The sequence below is a fragment of the Emydura macquarii genome, unplaced genomic scaffold, assembly GCF_026122565.2.
Source record: "Emydura macquarii macquarii isolate MOO-44397 ecotype Brisbane River unplaced genomic scaffold, CSIRO-AGI_Emac_v2 contig_3692, whole genome shotgun sequence".
NCBI classification, from domain to species: Eukaryota; Metazoa; Chordata; order Testudines; family Chelidae; genus Emydura; species Emydura macquarii.
Window position 1 is genome coordinate 12,295,068 of NW_027133829.1, and position 20,093 is coordinate 12,315,160.

The window sequence follows — 20,093 nt, forward strand, 5'->3', positions numbered from 1 at the left end:
GCACCGAGGAGACGCTCGGTGCCGAGATGGAGTGGGCCGGCTTGGACACCGGGCAGAGCACTGCCTCCATGAGCAGGGCTTTTAACTGGATCTCCCGGTCCTGCTGGGTCCATGATTTAAAAGCCCTGCATATTTTACACTGGTCTTTCCTGTGCTCTTCCTCCAGGCACTTAAGGCACCGATCCTGGGGGTCGCTGAGCAGGAAAGCCTTCCTGCAGGAGGCACATGGCTTAAATCCAGGTGACCGGGGCATGGCCCGGCCATTCTAAGCCCCTCAGCCCCTCTCTAACTAAAGTCAACACTACTTACTAAAGTACTTCAAATAACAGAGTTCAAACAAGGGGAATGGCACTTGCTGAGAGCAAGGCTAGTTCCAGCAACTGCCCCGGGCAGAAAGAAGGGACTGAGGGGGCGTAGGGCCGGCAGCGCCTCATATACCAGGGCATGCGCGCGGGGCTCCAGGGGGTGCTGGAACCGGCCCTACAGAATCTGCTAAGGGGGGAAAAGTTCCAGGAACCGTGCACAGAGACGTGCACTCACCTACAGTGGAATGGACGTGAGCAGCACTCGAAGGAGAATATATCTCTGTTTTAAAGAAAGGCCCTGAGTAGCAAGTAGAAGGAAAGCCTTGCAAATAGCAAGTTATAAGGCTGCAAGGAATGAAGTAGGGAGGACATCTGGTTCAAAGAATAACTAATGAGATAACGGGAAGTTTCTAAAAAGAAGGCCTCTGACTGATGGGGTGACTGCAGGGGATTTTAAATAAGACAAACAGACTCTGTCTAAAAAGGAGCCGGCATGGCCCTTTGCAACCCACACACTGGTGTTAAAGTCTGTGTGAACCCAGGTGAAATGGAGAAACTGCTGGGCTGCAGGGAGGGAGGAAAGGCCTTGGGGAGAAAGGCAGTTGTAAATCTTATCTGGGTTCAGACTGGAAACAAGGGTGAGCTGTCTCCAACTGGCTTTCAGCTGAAGTCTGTACTTGGCAATGACATCCCTTGTTTGCTGAGGGGTATAAGAGGTAAACTCTTCAAGGGTTCATTGCTAATACCTGCCTGCCCACGCTGGAGCCACCCAATGTGCTCTGAGCACCCCTGGGCTTAGCCTGTTTGTCGGTATCTTGATCAAATGCTTATAAATGTTTGGTTACTGTTTGGATGTAGGAAATGGCTTATTATTTAGGCTTTGCAGGCATGTTTGGAGCAAGTGCATAAATGCCATTCAGGCGGGGGGAGGGGCTGTGGGGGCAGGGCAGGCGGGCTGGGTGAGGGGGCAGGGCAGATGGGAGGGGCTGTGGGGGGGGGCCGGCGGGAGGCAAGGTGTGGGCGGGGCAGGGGGGGGGCTGGAGAATCCCTGGAACACTTTTCCCCGCCACTGCACCTGCCTCGCAGCCCCGCCCCAGGACTGGGAGCTTGGGAGGAGCCGGGAAGCAGCAGCAGCGGCTCCCAGGGGCCCTGGCGGAGCAGGTGCAGGCAGCCTGTGGCTGTGTCTGTGCCCGGCCCCGAGGTGGCTGCAGGTCAAGGAGCGAGTGCGGTGACCCTGGCCAGGCCTGTCCCAGGCCGGGCTGGTGCTCGGCACGCGCCCCAGGGCAGGGCAGGGCCGGGCCGGGCAGAGAGCGGAGTCCTTGCCTGCGCAGCCTGCTGCCTCCCCCAGGACCCGGCTCCCAGCAGTCTCCCAACTCAGACATTTCCGCACGAAAGACGCCCGTCGCCGTCGGGCCGCAGGAACACAGCCCTGAGCGCCGCAGGGCCTCCCACACACACTACACACTCTCCACACACACGAGCACATGCAAGTCCAGACACACAATCATGCACACACACAAATAAATGTACACACAGTATCACACCCACACACACCATCGCACTCACACGCATGCATACGCATTCACAGACACTGTCACACCCATGCATGAAGACACACTATCACATGTATTCACACACATGTACATGCACACACACACGTACACGCACACCTGTACAATCACACACATCACACACGTGCACATTCACAGCACGAATGCGCACGCATAGGCTCTCACCATCACATGTGCACATGCATGTACAGATACACACTCACATGAGTGCACACGTGTAGACAATCACACACTCACATGAGTGCACACGCACATACAGCATCACAGGTTAGAGGCTAAAACAGGGAAAGAACAAGGTAAAAATTACTTAGACAAATTAAATGTCTTCAAGTCGCCAGGGCCTGATGAAATACACCCGAGACTACTCAAGGAGCTGACTGAGGAGAGGTCTGAGCCATTAACGATTATCTTCCCAAAGTCGTGGAAAAGAGGGGCGATTCCAGAGGCAACTTTAGTGCCAATCTACACAAAGGGGACTCAGGACAACCGGGGGAATGACAGGTGAGTCAATTGAACTTCAGTACCCGAAAGAGAAAGGAACAAATAATTCAGCTATTGATTTGCAAATACACAGAGGATACCAAGGTGATCAGTAACAGTAGCAGACACACACACACACACAGAGCGTCAGACCTGTGGATATGCACAAAGAGCCAAGCAAATCCATCGTGTGTACGCAGGTGCACACATCATGTCACACACACGTGCAGACACAGACACAATCACATACTCATACCATCACATGTGCAGACCCCCACCATCACGTGCGCACATGCACTTCTAGGCAGTGTCACACGTGCGCACACTTACAGACACTTTCCCACCCTTACCCGTGTTGACCTGCACCAGGATGAAAGCCCAGGTTCAGGTTCCACTTCACACACACACAGGCTCTGGGAAATAGTCAGACACGGCCTAGCAAACAGCCCTGAGCTGCTGTGGAAAGGGGCATAAACCAGCCAGCTCGACCCCCCGCCTGCCCGCGCGGAGTAAGAGGAAGGCACCGGGCCGGGCAGCGTCTGCTGCGAGTCTGGAAATGGGGGGAAGGAGCCGCAGCTTGGCCCCTCCTCGGCCTGTTTCTCAGCCTGTGTCCGTCCGACGCCGTTACAGGGAAGGGTCGCTGGACACGCAGGCCCCGTGGAGCCCCGACGCGCGGCTGCTGGCTCCCGGCCCCGGCTAAACACGATGGGGCTGCACCGCCCCGGCCCGGCCCGGCCCGGCCCGGCTCTCCGCCGCTCCCCCCCCCGGCTCCGCTCTCCCCGGCCCACGTGGGCCGCCCCCGCCCGGCCGGGCTCCCCCGGCTGCAGTATGACGTGTGGCCGGGCGGCGCTGCGCTGCGCTGCGGTTCGGTGCGTGCCGAGCGCGATGGCGGTGCAGGCGGCTGCGGCGGGCCCCGGGCGCGGCTGGGGCTGGGGCCGGGGCCGGAGCCGGGGCGCCGTGCTGCTGCTCTTCTTCTCGCTCCGGCCGCCCGCCGGGGCCGCCTGGCTGCTGGGGCTGCGGCCCGAGGACACGGCCCCGGGCAGGGTCTCGCTGGAGGGCGGCGCGCTGGGGGCGGTGGAGGGGAGCAGCTTCTTGCTGCGCCTCTACTTCCAGCCGCCGCCCGAGGGGAACCGCAGCCGCGGGCCGCAGAGCGAGCCCCGCCTGGTCTTCGTCGAGGAGCCGCCGGCGGGCGCGGGGGGGGCGGCGGGGCCGCGCTGCCTGCAGCAGAGCGCCGGGGCCTCGGAGGTGGAGGTGCTGGGCCCGCTGCAGCCCGGCGGCTCGGCCGGCTCCGCCCTGGTGCGGGTGCGGGTGCGGGAGCCGCGCAAGGGGGAGCCCGGGGCCGGCCCGCGGGGGCGGCTCTTCTCGCTCTGCGCCTGGGACGGGCGCGCCTGGCAGCACCACGGCGCGGCGGGCGGCTTCCTGCTGCGGGTGCGGGGCGCGGCGGCGGCGGCGCGGGCGCCCTGGCTGGGGCCGCTGCCCGAGGCGGGCTGGCTGCGGGCCCTGGGGGCGCTGGGGCTGCTGGCGCTGTCGGCGCTCTTCAGCGGCCTGCGCCTGGCGCTGCTCTCGCTGGACCCGCTGGAGCTGCGCGTCCTGCGCAACAGCGGCTCGGCCGCCGAGCGGGAGCAGGCGCGCCGCGTGCAGGCGGTGCGGGGCCGCGGCGGCACCTACCTGCTCTGCACGCTGCTGCTGGGCCAGGCCGGGGCCAACGCGGCGCTGGCCGGCTGGCTGTGCGCCTCCCTCCCGGGCCAGGGCCAGGGCCCGGCGCGGGCCGGCTGGGTGCAGGGGGTGCCCTGGCTGCCCGTGCTGCTCTGCACCGGCGCCGTCTTCCTGGGCGGCGAGGTGCTGCCCTACTCGGTGTGCTCGCGGCACGGGCTGGCCCTGGCCTCCCACACGCTCTGCCTGACGCGGCTGCTGATGGCCGCCACCTTCCCGCTCTGCTACCCGCTGAGCCGCCTGCTGGACTGGGCGCTGCACCAGGAGCTCAGCACCTTCTCCACCCGCGAGCGCCTGCTGGAGACGCTGCGCGCCGCCGACCCGCACAGCGACCTGGTGCGGGAGGAGCTGGCCATGGTGCAGGGCGCGCTGGAGCTGCGCACCAAGGCGGTGGAGGAGGTGCTCACGCCGCTGGCCGACTGCTTCATGCTGCGCTCCGACGCCGTGCTGGACTTCGCCACCGTCTCCGAGATCCTGCGCTCCGGCTACACGCGCATCCCGGTCTACGAGGGCGAGCGGCGGGACAACATCGTGGACCTGCTCTTCGTCAAGGACCTGGCCTTCGTGGACCCGGACGACTGCACCCCGCTGCAGACGGTCACCCGCTTCTACCGCCGCCCGCTGCACTGGGTCTTCAGCGACAGCCGCCTGGACACGCTGCTGGAGGAGTTCAAGAAGGGTGAGGGCGCCGGGACCCCCCACCTCCCTCCGCCGGCCACGCACGCCCGCGGCACCGGTACCTGCCCCGCGTCCCCCCCTCCGGCACCGCCGCGCTGTGCTCTCCCGGCTTCTCGCGCCTCGGGGCCGGGCTCTGTGCCTACCGCCCCGTCCAGTCCCGTCCCGTCCCGTCCCTGCCCGGCCGCCCCCTACGGCAGCGCCTTCCCTCGCTCGCAGCCCGGGCCCTGTCCCTGCACCGGCTCCCCGGCGCGTCCAGCCCCGACCTGCTGGCGCCTGGGGCGAGTCGCTCCTGCCCCGAGGGCGCCCGAAGGGAGCCGCGCCCCTGTTCCCCCCGCCGGGCCGGGGCGTGCGGGGCGCCTCTCCCGGCAGCTGGGCTGGGTGCCCTGCATGAACCCGGCGTGTGCACGCTGGCCCCGCTCTCAGGAGCCGGTTCGGCCAGGCGCCAGCTCCTGGGGCGGGGACCCGGCTCGTGCGCCCTGTACGGCCCGGGGCGGGGCGGGGCGGGCTTTAATCCCGACTCCCAGCCTCATTGCGACGCCCCCGGGATTCGAGCGAGCCCGCGGTCGGCCTGAGCCTCCCCTGGGGGCGCCGCGCAGCCATTAACCCCCCGCGGCTCACGCCGGCCCAGCAGCCGGGGCATCTCTCTTCTCGGGTCAGGGGATGCCCCGCCCTGGGCGGAGTGACAGAGACTGTTCCTGCCCTTCCCAGGGGCAACTGGGGCGGGAAGCCAGAGTGCAGTCCCCGCTGTGCCGCTCCCTGGGGGCAGGTCGCGGCTGCCCTGTGACTGGGACAGAGACTCACTCCCCGGTGCTGGCTGTGGGGAGGGTGCGTTGCCAGCCGCGGGGAGTGGTCGCAGCCTGGTCAGTTCAGCAGAGTGGATGGAGTTGAGGAGCCTGAGGGCCCAGGCTGGCTTGTATGGTTTACAGTTACCTTTGTCCCTTCTTGCTGGTGTAAACTGACTAAAACAGCGATCAGATGAACAAGAGAAGCAGCCGGAGAGGGTAGAATCAGAAATCTGCTCTTTCAATGACAGTACGGTTGAGATTTACAAGCTGGCGCAGAACTTTGAGAAGAATAGGTTGTTGGGTGTTGGTTTATTGTCCTCAAAGTTGTCTCTCAATTATGTGATAGACAGTAATGTTTGCAACATTGTCCCATGGGGTCTTTCAGCAAAGGGGAACTCGGTGTGTAACAGCTGTCCCAAACCCTCCCCCCTCCACACGAGAACTAGATGAAGGTGTTACAGATGTGAGGGGTCTGTTCTGGGTCCCATGTGTGGGTATGTCTCTATTGACAGCGGCGCTGTCAGCGCCAGCCGATCGATACTGCGGGATCAACTGAGCAGCAGTGGAGACCCGCTCAATTGGTCTGGAAATCGACGCCGTTAATCCACCCCACAAAAAGAGTAACGCTGTGTTGACGGGAGGGCATTTCCCGTCGGCGCAGCGTAGTGGGGACGCCAGGGGAGGTAGAAGTTAGGAAGTCAACAGGAGATACCCGAGCTATTCTACATAGCGTGCATATCTCCCCTCAACTGCTGCCGCATATCACTGGCCGTGTAGACCAAGCCCTCGTCAGTGTTTTCATTAGTGACTTTGATAGGAATGGAGAGATGGCGTAGAAAAACTTGTGGTTAACACTAGGCTGGAAGGACTCGCAATGCTTTGGACAAATAGGAGAATTGGTCTGAAATCAACAAGATGAAATTCAGTAAAAACAAGCACCAAGTACTTAATTTAGGGGGGGAAAAAAATCAAATGCCCAACTACAAAATTGGAAATAACTGGCTGGATAGATAGTAGTACTACTGCGAAGGATCTGGGGCTTATAGGAGATCACAAATTGAATATGAGCCAACAATGTGATGCAACAAAACAAACCAAATGTCATTCAGGGGTGTCTTACATACGACACTCCTGTTACAACATGGGAGGTAATGGTCCTGCTTCTGTTTGGCACCAATGAGGCCTTAGCTGGAGTTTTGTGTCCAATTCTGGGCACCACACTTTTGGAAAGATGTGGCTAAATTAGAGAGAGTCCAGAGGAGAGCAACAAAAATGATGAAAGCTTTAGAAAACCTGACCTGCGGGGAGAGGTTAAAAGAAACTAGGCCTGTTTAATCTTGAGAAAAGGGGGGGGGGGGGGAACCTGCCAACAGTCTTTGAATTTGTTAAGGGCTGTTATAAAGAGGACAGGGATCTATTATCCTCCATGTCCACTGAAGGTCAAGAAGTAATGAGCTCCATCTGCAGCAAGGGAAATGTAGGTTCGATATAAAGAAAATCTTTAACCATAAACAAACTAGAGCAATCTAGCATCAGGGGGGTGCTCAATGGGTTGGTCAGACAGTAGTTATCAGTGGTTCACAATCAAGCTGGAGGGATCTGTCCTGGGTGTCCTTCTAGTCAGTATCTGCCTCACTGATTTGGATAATGGCAGAGAGCGTGCGTATAAAGTTGGCAGACAATACCAAGCTGGGAGGGGGTTGCCAGTGCTTTGGAGGACAGGATTAGAATTCAAATGATCTGGACAAACTGGAGAAATGGTCCAGCAGGAAGAGATGACATTCAATAAGGACAAATGCAAAATATTCCACTTAGGCAGGAACCATCAGTTGCACACACATAAAATGGGAAAGGATTGCCAAGGAAGCGTTAATGGGCCACTTTGCCGTAAATGGCCCCCTAGCTACTTATGCTAAACTACCTGTTTGATCTTGTTTTACCTGCGGTCCTGAGTACCTTTCCCGGCCCTGAGGAAGAACTCTGTTGTAAGGGACTGGGGGGTAGGCGGTCTGGCCTAAGGGTCACAGGTGGGCTGAGATCTACCCCCCAGAGCTGGGAGTTGCCAGGCAGGAGTGCGAGGAAGCGCCCAAGGCCAGGTACCATAAACCAGACTCCCGGTGAGAGAGTCAGGCTGGGGCTGGAGCTCAAGGCACTATCAGGTTAGAATCGAGAGGTGGGAAGTCAGCGTCAGGTTGGAACCAGAGCCCAGAGGCAGCGCTGGGGTCAGAGACCAGTGATCAGAGGTAGCACTGGGCTAGAGGCGAGAGGCAGGAATCAGGATCGAAGTCAGGCACTGGAGATGAGACGAAGTCTGGCATTGCAGCAGGGGGCACTTGTCCAACCAGAGGGCCACAGGGTACTGTCACTCAGGCTCTCTTCCTGCAGCACCTACTCTCCATACGGCTCCCTGGCTGCACCTCTTGGGACCTGTGGAAATGGGCATTTCTGGATACTGTAGTGTCAGGTTCCCAAAAGGCCCAAATTGTATAGAAGTAGCACACAGTTCAGTAGCAGGAAGATTAGTCCGTGATCGGATGCAGTTACCCAAACTAGCAAGACCGAAGGCGAGCTCCTGGCTGACACAATGGAAATGTAACACTGTCAGATCAGAGGAGAGGTCCAGGTTTTCAGACCTTTTCTTTCCCCACATGCTGCCCTAGCAGCTCACTGGGAACTTTCTCCTTCCCTACATTATTAAACTAGAACTGCTACAGGACCGAGGAACGCTCAGGTCACAGTTAATTGATAGGGATACAAGTAATACGCAGATAACTAGTAGAAAAGGGGAGAATTGAAATTACGGCTGAAGTGGAGGAGAGGGACTGGTGGGGACCAAACATCCTGTCCAGAAAAACAGCGCAACTGACAGAGGAATGAAAACAAAATACAGACCTGGTCAAAAGTGAAAAGTAAGTGTCTGTTCTACCACTGTGAGAAGGTTACAGTCAGAGACAGATGAACTAGAATGCCTGGCACTGGAAGAGGAACTTGACAATGTTCTCATCCATGCTATGGCGGGATGACAAAATGATGGGACACGAATATTTGACTTAACCCCACAGGCAGGACAGATTAGGCCATAATGGGGGAGGGGAGGAGGGTGTGCTGCACTGTACATAAAGGAGTGGAAAGGACCCCACAGTAGAACCTGTATGGCCACGTTACAAGTAGTAAAAACCACACCCTCGTAGGGTAATGCAGCCAGCCTCCTTGGGGAAAGAATGCTGAGAGGAACTGAAGAATCTAACGAGGGAGGTCTTCAGCTACCTGCCCGTAGGCCAGTCAAAATGTCTCAGTGAGAGAGGATTTAGAGAAGCAATTTATTGACAGCTTCTTGGAATAGCCCAGAAGGAACAATAACCACAGTATAATTAAACTAAAGCATAATTTAATGGCAGTTCAGGTTCCAGCAGGACACATTCCATCCACTCAAAACCTTAAGACTGGAAATTACAGACCATATAATACCACTATATAAATCCCTGGTACGCCCACACCTTGAATGCTGTCTCCAGTTCTGGTTGCTCCATCTCAGAAAAGGATATAGTGGAACTGGAAAAGGTTCAGAGAAGGGCAAAGATGGTCAAGGGTATGGAATGGCTTCCATACAAGGAGAGGCTAAAAAGGATTTGGGCTGTTCATCTTAGAAAAGAGAGGACACTAAGGGGGATAGGATAGAGGTCCATAAAATTATGAAGAAAGCATGTTATTTACCCTTCCCTTCATACAAAAACTAGGGGTCACCCAGGGAGAATAGACAGCAGGTTCAATAATGCACAGCTAACCTGTGGAGCTCATTCCCTCAATGCGTATCTCCGCATGAATCGGGGTGAGGGGAGCTATGCCTGCCTGGGAACTGGAGAGAGACACGCCTCTCCTGGAGCCACTCCTGACTCTGTCAATCTCCTGCAGCTTGCGAGAGGCTGATGTGCCTCATCAATGTTGTCTCACATTTTATCCCAGTTTAAAAAATACTGACAGAAAATTCACCAGGAGCCACCCCGTGGGGTTAGCAGTGACTGCCAGCTGGAGGGCCCCCCCAGAAGGAGCCAGTGTCCTCATGTTCTTCCCAAAGTGCTCCACAGTCTCTCAGGGACTTCCAGAAATTGGACACAGCCTGCAGCAGCAGCAGCGCTCCTGGGCCTGCATTACACCAGCACATCTGCCTCCTGCACTTCCCCTTCCCTGGTCGAACGAAGCAAACCTCCCCAAATGACCAGCTGGCCGAGGACACCTACAAACATGATGGCTGGTATCTTGGCCCACACCAGCACTGAACCTGGTACTGCCAGAGCTCAGAGCACAAGTCTGCACAGCTTGGGCTGTACCACCAGATTGTCATGCAGAGGGTCTTGTGCTCACATCTCTGGATTAGCCATAGTGGGGGACACAACCGACTAACCGGGATGTGAGCAGCTGAAATAGGAATCGTGTTGTAGTGATTCAGACCATGATGTTCAGGTTCTCAGTATAAAATCTGTTTTACACAGGTCTTCACTGCCTGAACACATGCAGTCAGACCATCCCCCACAGATCCACAGGGACTGATCTGCACAGAAAAGGTGTACCACTTTCTATCAGTACAATTCCCCTAGTATGGATGCAGTTATACCCTGTAAAGGTGCCTTGTCCCTGTACAGCTTACTGGAAAGGAAATGAAAGGAAAGGAAAGGAAAGGAGCTAGCCTGCCCGGCAGTACTGGGACAGCTGTGTCTGTGCTGCAGGGATTGTGCTGCAATGAAATGTCCCTCTGAGAGACAGCGTGGCGCAGCTGAGATGTTAGCACTCAGGTCTCTGGCAGGCCAAAGTCTGCAGGGACTTTGCCAAAACTCTCTATTGCTCAGCAGCTCTTCCCACGTGTCCTAATGACTCACCAAGCCCCCACACTAGAGAACAGAGGGGATTTGAAATCCTGGTCTTCTCTTTTCCAGCTTCAGGGCTGTCTTCTAGGCTGGCAGTGTGGGCAACAGAGAGGGCAGGGAGGCAGACGTCTCTCTCCGAGTAAGTGGCTGTGTTCACACCACAGAATATTTGTCAAATTAAAATTTGGTGTGTTCAACTTGGCACACGTTTTTCCATTGAACTAAAAAGTTATAAATCTCTGTAGACAAACATTGCCCCACTCTAACAGATTCAAGCCATCAGCACATGCTGACAAAGAACAGGATGCGAAGCATGTTGGATTTGTTGCAAAAAAAAAGAAGAGGTACAAGGAAAAATGAGATAACCCAGTGAAGAAAATTGCCAAAGGGGTGATTTTTTTTCTCTGTATCGAGTCATTTTTCATCAAACCTCCATGACAATCTTAAATTGTGCTCAAATTTTATATTTGGTTTTCATTTTTGCTATTTCAGTGAGATTTTTACAAAAATAAAGATTTTCAATTGAAAACAGAACTCTGTAATACAGCCGTAAGTGTGAGGGAGCTATCACTGCCCCATAATGAAAGATGTTTAATATCCTTGGGGGAGGGAATAAAACCCCACGACTGTAACATTAGGCTTTAGAAAGGGGGATGTTTGTTTTTAAAAAAGGCTAGGCAATAAGATTAAAGTGAAAAAATTAAGGTTTTTAGATTCAAGAAGGAGGCTAATGAAGCAAATGGAGTCCCTAAACAAAGAAGGAAATGGGTGGATGAGGGGGAGGGAGCTAATGTGGATCCATGGCAAGGCAAGGGGAATCCTTCAAGGCATGGAGATTCAGCCCAACTGAAGCCAAAAGAATGGAACCGTAAAATGAACAGGAATTGGACCTGCATGGGAGAGCAGCTAGCCAGAGACTTGAATAGCTGCTTTGAGTATGTGAGCAGGAAGAGGCCACAGAGAATCCGTGGCTGTGCTGGAGGACGGCAGTGCGGGGAAGCTAGATGATCTCTGCATCAGAGTCCCAGGTGAGGAGAGATGGCAGAGAGAGGACTGGTTACAGAGGAGACAGAGAAGTGATGGAGGGAGCGCTCAGGCGTGTGTAGATCAGCCAGCCTGGCTGTGCCAGAGGCGTGGGTGAGGGATGTTCCCCCAGCCCATCCACGGCACTTTGGTCTGCGTGGGTGAGTCTCACCAGCTCTTCGCTCAGGCCCCAGTCTCAGCTGGATCGCAGGGGGTGGGGGACTCAGACAGCAGTGCATCCACCCAGCAGTGGCCTCGCAGCCCCAGTGCTTCACTCTCCCCCCGGCCTCTTGGGCATGCTGAACAGGGCGGGGGATGGACTGCTCACTCTCAACATGAGTCCTCAGCGCAAAGGAGCAAGCAAATCGCTTCCCTCTCCAGGAGAGGCTGAGCCGCTCCAGCCATCTGTCTGTTCCTGCCGGGATCCACACCCCGATCACCAGTGCTGTCCACGGCAGCTCAAAACACCCACAGGGACGCTTGGGCTTTGTCGACTGCTTGGCAGAGATCAGCTGAGAGCGGAGCGTCTCTGTGCCGCACAAGTACAAGGATTGCCGAATTGCCTCACCACGGCCCTGCTGTAAGGAGCTGAGCTTGCACCCAGGAAAGTCTCTGCATCCTTGTAGGCCACAGATCTTAGCTGGCTCCTCCAGAGAACTCTCCAGCTCTAGGAGACCAGTTCCCACGCAGGCCGAGCCTGGTCACCACTGCACTGTACGTCACCTGCGGCACCGATCGAACAACGCCACTTCTGCGAGACGCACAGCGCTTCAGTCCATGTAGTTAGGTCAACGCAGCGTCCATGCAGACGTGTTGCTTACACTGCCCCCAAATCATCAGCCCCAGAGCCCCGCTGCCCCACGTGGGGCGGACTGCCAGAACCCCACTGCAATGGGACGGGCTGTCAGCCCGAGGCAGTGGGGCGGACCACTCTGGCAGTCAGCCCAGGGCCGCAGGCCTCCGGCCTCAGTGCCCCACAATGCCCCATTGAAGTGGGTGCAAGCACTCCTGGTGAGGACGTGCACTGCCAGTGAGAGGAGGGTAGTGTGGACATGAACAGCCGATGTAATTACTGCGGGGGCTGCAGGTCGACTAAGTCCAGTCAGTTTTGTAGTGGAGACGTGCCCAGAATCACACTCAGCAGCTCAGACCCTTGGCTTGTGCTACACTGGCTGAGCCAGTCTGGAAGTGTAGCCTCCTTAGCCACTGGAAACCCCACCCCCCACTAGAGCCCGGACTAGGTGAAATCGCAGAGCGTACGACTCCTATCTCACCCCCTCACTTTGCTGGGGGTTAGTGGAACAAGCCTTCGGGGGTTGGATGGAGGCAACAAATACGGCAGCTGAGAGAGAGCCTCATTAGTTCAGCTGCTCAGCATCCACTGATACCCAGGCAGCATCCGCAGGTTCTTCCTGTCCCAGAGTTTCCTGTTGCGGTATCCTTGCGGTCCTACTCATTCCCCAAGTATTCCCTGGGCATGCGTCGCTTGCAGGGTCTGTCTGCAGTCCCAGGGATGTGAGTATTTTGGTCATTAAACACAATAGTCTGTACGTATTACAGACACAGGCCTGGTCCCAGGGTACAACGCCCCTTGAAGGGCCAGCACCCGTGACACACACACAACCCAAGGAGGTTTCCACTCCAAGGGATTCTGAAGTTACTTTCTGGCAGGGGAGCGAGAAGATCAATAGCCCCTTGCAGCCTCTTCCCCAGAATCCCAGACGCAACCTGAGAAGAGGCTCCAGGTTGCTGATATGATGCATTTTCTCTGGAAACCTATTTTGAATGACAACCAACCAATCCACCCACTGGATGGACGTCATGATTTAAAAGTACATTGATGTTTGAGGATAGTCATTGAAAGTTCTTTTCACATTTAAAATCTGGTTTGGTTACATGGTGGCAGTTCTTTACCATCTTCCCCCTCCCAGTCTTGAATTCCTAATTGTGAGCAGAATTTCAAATTTTAGAGACAAAATTTTGTAGTGAAAAGAGTCACTTTAAAATGCTCATCTGTGGAAAGAGACAAGCCTCAGAGTCTCATTAATACCCTTCGTGTCAGAACACCACAGGCACCAGCACAGAAGGGATAGGCAAACAGGCCACGCTAGATCTGCACCCAGCACCACCTTCCTACAGGCTGATTTTACTGAAATCCAGTGCTTTGAGCAGGCTGCTCTCCACCACGACTGAGGGGATCTCTTTTATTGGACCAACTTCTGCTAGTGAGAGAGACAATCTCTCGAGCTACACAGAGCTCTTCCTCGGCTCTGGGAAAGGGACTCAGGGTATGTCTGCACTAGAAAGCTAAGCTGATCTATATAGGTCGACTTACAGCCACAGCAGTTAATTACCGCCATGGTTCGTGTCCACACTAGCCTTCAGGGGTCGGTGGTGCGCATCCTTACAAGGAGGGGCAGTGTGGGAGCCGAGAGCCCCGTCTTTCAGCTCCTCTGCCAGGAGTCCAGCTGCCCCCACAGGGCCCCCCCCCCATACTTCCTGTTCCCTACCAAGAGCCAAGGGAAGCCACTCGGGGCTTCTCCCCTCCCCATTCCCCACCTGGGGTGTCTATCCCTGGGGATTGGGGTCCAGCTGCCCCAGCTTCTTGCCTCCCCCGCCTGCTCCCCACTAGCTGCCCAGCAGCATCTACACTGACATGAGCCCTCCGCCTCTCGCTGTGGTTTTATGAGGTCAGCATAGCAGGCAGTTACAGCGGAGGAAGAAGATTTCCGTGCGTGCACCGCCACTGGTTTGTTGACAAAAAACTCTGTAGTTTAGGCCGGGCCACAGAGTGTTGCAGCTAAATACAAGGTCTAACAGCTAGCACGTATGGTAAAGGACATTCAAGGTGAAGTTGCCCATTAACACCCCTGTAGTCATAAGACAGAAAGGCAGGTTAGTGGTTACAGGTTGTTGTAATAAGCCATAAATCCAGTGTCTTTATTAAACCGGGACTTTCAGTGTCTAGCAAAGTTATGAATTCAGGCTCCCAGGTTTGTCTATTCAAAGTGTTGTGCAGGTTTCCTGGGAGGATGAGGACTAATGGGGCGGATATAGAGCGATCACTGTGTGGAATGAGACAAACACACCCTGTGTGAGTTCATTTCAGAGTGTAGTGATTGTTCTGGTGTCACTTGAATAGTTGATACTGGGGCATTTAGTGCCCTGGGTGAGGCATACCACATGTTGTGATGGCCATTTGTAGGATCCCTGGATCTTGAAAGGTGTGTTGATCCCTGTAGCAGTGGAGATACGTAGGCAGACTTTGCGTCTGTTCTTCTGGCAGGGTCTGGTACCGCTTTGAGTTGGTGTGTCTGAGCTTGCTTCTGCTGCTGAGCTTGGAGAGGTTGTTTGAAAGCCAGAAGAGGGGGTTCAGGATAGATTTCTTTCAGGATGGGGTCCCCATTGAGTATGTGTTGTAGTTGTTTGATGGTACCCTGTGTGGGTTCCAGTGTGGGGTGGTAGGTGACAACTATGGGTGTGCCATCGGAAGGGCTTTTATTTCTGTATTGAAGCAGGTTTCCTTCGGGTATCTGTGGGGCCTGTTCTATGATGTGGTCTACGTCTCTGATGGAGCGCGCTGGTTTGGTGAAGGTGCATATCACGGACTTTCTCCTTGGAACATACTCTGTGGTATCTGAGGGCTTGGCTGTAGAGAACAGATTTTTGGTGTGTGTTGGGTGGTTACTGGCTCTATGAAGATTGGTGGGTTTCTTTATATAGTTGTTTATCGCGTTCCATTGTTGAAGCGGATCATGGTGTCCAGAAAGTGGACGTTAGTGTGGGAATGTTCCAGAGAGGGTTTAATGGAGGTGGGGGTGGTCGTTGAAGTTGTAATGGAAATCTGAGAGAGAGCTTAAGTTGTCTGACCAGAGGATGAAATCATCATCAGTGCATCTCAGGTACATCAGTGGTTTCTTGGTGCATTTGTCCAGAAATTCTTCAAGGTGGCCCATGAAGAGGTTGGCATATTGGTGAGCCATCCTAGTACCCAGGGCTGTTCCCCTGGTTTGGGCAAAGTGTTTGTTGTTGAATACAGAATTGTGATGCGTGAGAATGAAATGGAGGAGTTCAGAGATGTGTCTGAGGCGGGTATCTGAGGGTTGTCCATTGCCTTGTAAATATTTGAGACAGGCGGGGATGCCGTCATTGTGAGGGAAATTGGTGTATAGAGAAGCAGCATCCATGGTGGCCAGGATGCTGTTCCGAAGGAGCTTGTTAAAGTTGGTTGTGTCCTGGAGAAAACTGCCCTTTGTGTGGTGAACGGTTTAGGGATGTGTAACAAGGTTGGCCGTCCCTCCCCGTCAGTCTTGGAGGGTGGCCACAGCTCCTCACTACCCTGCCTCGGCAGGGGCAGTCTCAGCTCAAGGGGTCGGCCACCGGGTCCGCAGGGTATGCCATGGCGTCGGCAGGGTCCCAACCACAACACGCTGTGTCACCGTCCGGGTCCCCGGAGCGTGTGGCCCCTCCCCTGGGCTACCTCCTTCCCCCTGTCCCTCGGGTACCTGGTATCCTGCCGCCCAGTCTTCCTCGTTAGGGTAGGTGCCGAGGGGCAGGTTGTAGAACCCATCGATCTCGTCAGGAGGTGGCAGGTCGGGCAGCTCTTCCGGGCCATCTGCAGGGGGCAGTTCTTCCAGGTCTGGCCCGGTCAGGGCCCGCACCTCACCATCATCCTCTTCCAATTCCAGGGGCAGCTCCTCTAGGTCTGGCCCCGGTAGGGCCATGTCCTCCGCGTCTGCGTCGAACAACTCTTCCAGGTCTTCGCCCCTCGGGACTACCGGGCCTGATGGGGTGGGTGGATCTGGGGTTACTGCTGAGCCCCAGGTCTCACGCCGCTACTTTGCCGGCACCCAGAGGTCGGCCCTGGTCCACCTCCCCAGGTATCTGGTCTCAGTCGGCTCGCCTGGGTACCAGGCCGCAGGCAGAGCTGGAGGGATGTCCTTCCCCTCCAGGAGCTGGCCGCCAACTGAGCACCTGGGCCTCTCTTTTGTACTTCCTGTCCCGCCCCCTCACTTCTGGGTTGGCAGACAGGCAGTCTCTGGCTCCGCCCCTACAGGCCCAGCCTGTTGGTCCCCGTCAGTCTTGGATGGAGGCCACACCACCTCACTGCAGGATGGTTTCTAGGAATCCCAATATTCCTTCAGTAAGAATGTCATGGCCAGGGATGATAGGTCTTATGGGGTTCCTTTGTTCATGTATCTTGGGAAGCATGTAGAAGGTCCCAAGGGTGGGTTTGTGGGAGATCAGTTTGTAGAGTTTTTCTTAGCATTGTTTGGGGAAAAATTTGATGATATCCTTAAATTCTGGGGTGAATTGTGGGGGCGGGGGGTGTCTTCTTTGAGTTCTTTATAGTAGATGGTGTCGGAGAGTTGTCGGTTGGCCTCATTAACGTAGTCTTCATGGTTGAGAACTATGATGGTGTCCCCTTCGTCTGCTGGTTTAATCACTATCTGGTGGTTAGATTTCAGGGTCTGTATAGCTGTCCTCTTGGTCAGAGCCATCCCTAGGGTAAAGCAAATCGGGGCAACCGCCCTGGGCCCCATGCTTTGACATCATGGTGTCAGTCTTTTTGTCAATTTCATGGCTCTGCTGGAGCCGAGGGACCGGGCGGCTGTTGCCTACTGCCAGTGGCTGCTGTTGGGCTCCTGACTGTGCACCGGGACTGGGCAGACCCTGCCAGAACAACAGGCGCAAAACCTGCAGACATATCTCCAAACTGCTATGGTGATCAACACCCCCTCCCCTCCCGCCACAACACACCTTTCAAGATCCATGGGTCCTACACACGCCTATCAACGTGTGTGCCTCACCCAGTGCACTAAATGCCCTAGTATCAGCCATGCGAGTGACACCAGCCCATCACTACGCTTGGGAATGAACTCTCAGGAAAACGATAAGAGACAAACACACCCTATCCCCTCTGGTGAACACATTCCACACAGTGACCCCTCTATATCTGACCCATCAGTCCTTATCCACAAAGGGAACCTGCACAACACTGTGAACAGACAAGCCTGAGATTCATAACTTTGCTAGACACTAAAAATAAAGACACCGGATTTATGGCTTATTACAACCATCTGTAACTCACTAACCTGCCTTTTTGCCCTAAACACCCTGTAGTCAAAGAGGCCAGTTCACATTGATGGTCCTTTGCAATATGTGCTAACTACTTGTGCTAAACTGTATTCGATCTTGTATTGATCTGACACTTTCAAGACTAACAAAGTTCAGAGGGGGCACGGCTACCCCTCTGGAACTGATCTGACACTGAGTCCCTTTCCCAGCCCCGAGGAAGAGCTCGGTGTAGCTCGAGAGCTGGTCTCTCTCACCAACTGAAGTTGGTTCAGTAAAAGAGGTGACTCCCCCCGGACCTGGTCCCTCTGATATCCTGGGACCGACACGGCCACCCCAGCACTGCATATTGCAGCAGGATTGGCAGTTTGAAGTCAGGAGAACCAGTCCTCCCAACTCATTCAGCGTCTGACAATCCCCCCGCAGGTGCCTAGGTCTGGCTTTAACAGCCTGACGTGGGGCTCACATTTTCCGAAGAATTGTGCCTGGCTGTTTGTGTGCGTGTGAGAGACACATTTATATGGACTGTTCATTTACTAAAAGGATAAATCATTTTGACGAGAACGTTTTTTAACTAACACAGTTTTAAACCCTGCTGCTGCTGCAAATACTTGCGCATAAGCTTGACGTCAAGTGCATGAGATTCCCACATAGCCCATGGGGCTATTCACGGGAGTAAAGCTACAGATCTGCTTTAGTCTTTGCAGAATCAGGGCCTTAATGTTCAATATATCGGTTTTTGCCGTTCGTAGTTTTGTAGATTTCAAGTGAGACACCCCATCAGTAGCGGCATTTAACACACGTTTACAAGTTACTTGGTTATAAATATTAATCCATAGTTGCAGTAACCGAGTTTTTCAAATTAGTTTTACCAGAGCCTAAACGTGACCAAATCTGATTATTCAAACAAACAAACAAACCAACCCCCACAAGCGATTCAGATCCCGCCGCTCTGAACCCACCAAAGCAGAACTGAAGATTAATGCAGCACCTCGAGAGGTGTGCCGGGTAGGCGGGAAAACCAAGCTGTTTCCTCCCCAACAGAACCCCTGGCTCTCACTGCTGTCCCCCCATCCCTCTCTGTGCCCCCTACTGCTTCCACATGCCAGAGAGGATGGGTTAAAGATGAAGAGTTTACTGAACAATCCCCCACTTTCACTCTCTTCTCTCCCACCCCTCTCACGAGTGCTGCTACAAGGCTGGGCTGTCTACTAAGGGATAGGAGGGGGGAGTATAATGGAGCGCCGGGCACGCCCCAGCCGGAGATGTAGCAAGCAGCAGCCAGGCACACAATGGCTACTTCCGAGCTGCAGCTGCTTCTCTCCACTGAATTTAAAGGACCAGCCCCAGAAAGGTTTGCTGCAGCTGGCTGCAGCCTGAGTTTGGAGAGGGAGTGGCTGGCCCGGAATCAGGCTGAGTGCTTGAGTCTGGCTGAAGATAGTGAGCTGGGCTGCTCCAGCAGGCTGCATGGAGGGCTGTGGCAGGCCCCAGCCACCAGCTGACATGAGGCTGAACGTTGAAACGGACAGTAAGGGGTGGGGCGGAGGGTGTAGGAAGAGAAAATTGCCTTGGTCTGCGAAGGAGAAGCAAGAGGGGATGAGGAGTGGTCTCAGATCAGGAAAAAGACTTGCTCAATCAGGCTTTGAAGAAGGAATGCATAGAAATGAAACCACAGCTGGGTAAGAGTCAATATTCCATAATTGTCCAATCAGTGACAGAGGAGGAGAAAATAGGAGATGTTAACCCCCCACCCCCCAAAATGGCAGAATGGATAAAGCGAAGCGCTGGTGGTATACAAAGAGCTCAAAGAGCGCAGGGAGGAGATCTAGGGATAGAATATACACGTAGGGAACAAGTTGAAAAACTTCTTAAAACTGTAACCTTAGGGGAAATGAGTCACTTGTCAACTGCCTACATTCCTGATGGAAGCAAGAGGGGTTATATATGGAGTGCCCTGAGGATTGTCCAAGGTTGATATGAAGAGGAGTGTAGGTGAAGATAAAGTATTGTTTGTTAAACGGCTGCTTAGAAGGGGAGAGTGAATAAACCAGCCATCTATGACTGCATGCGTAACACTTACACTTCTAGATAGGGTCCAAACGGGGTATCAACCAATCATCTATTACGCCCCCTCTGGTGAGCTGCTATAAGGTTCGGATATGCAGCAGCGATTTGTAAGGGTGCAGTAAATGTGGAGGAAATCACTCCTAGGAGAACTGCGCAGAAGGAACAGAACCTAAATGCAACAATTGCGGGGGAGGGAAGTACAGTGCAGCACATAAAGGATGTGCAGTAGCAGAGTGAGATAAATACTTTGTTTGTATCATATGTGCCGGCTACCAGAAGGTCCCCACTGCAGAAAATAGAAAAATACCCAAGCAAGAGAAAATATGTACAGGGTCAGCAGAACATCTCTGATAAGGGAGAAGAATATCAGAGGAATGGGAGGGGATGTATTGCTTATAGGTAGAGAAGTTTGTAGCATTATAGACGTAATTAACTGCACCTTGCAGAAAGGGGGCGGGGGGAATGAAAGGATTCAAATCATAGCAACAACAGAAAAATATCTAAAGATGGACAGCCTCTTGATAGACTGAATTC

At 54.7% G+C, this 20,093-nt stretch overlaps 1 protein-coding gene and 1 long non-coding RNA gene across 6 annotated transcripts in view; one reads left to right on the top strand and one right to left on the bottom strand.

The window, feature by feature from the left end:
- The first annotated feature begins 3,241 nt into the window (after window positions 1-3,241).
- CNNM1 (cyclin and CBS domain divalent metal cation transport mediator 1) overlaps window positions 3,242-20,093 on the top strand; it is a 47,372-nt gene continuing 30,520 nt past the window's right edge. For all 5 annotated transcript variants that reach the window (XM_067537057.1, XM_067537058.1, XM_067537059.1 and 2 more), the window contains exon 1: window positions 3,242-4,748. In XM_067537057.1, coding sequence (XP_067393158.1) covers window positions 3,242-4,748 — 1,507 coding nt within the window. The remainder of the gene's footprint in view (window positions 4,749-20,093) is intronic.
- The window catches only part of LOC137146009 (uncharacterized), a 28,410-nt gene continuing 15,963 nt past the window's right edge, over window positions 7,647-20,093 (bottom strand). The window contains exon 3 of the long non-coding RNA XR_010917817.1: window positions 7,647-7,959. This is a non-coding gene — a long non-coding RNA (uncharacterized lncRNA). The remainder of the gene's footprint in view (window positions 7,960-20,093) is intronic.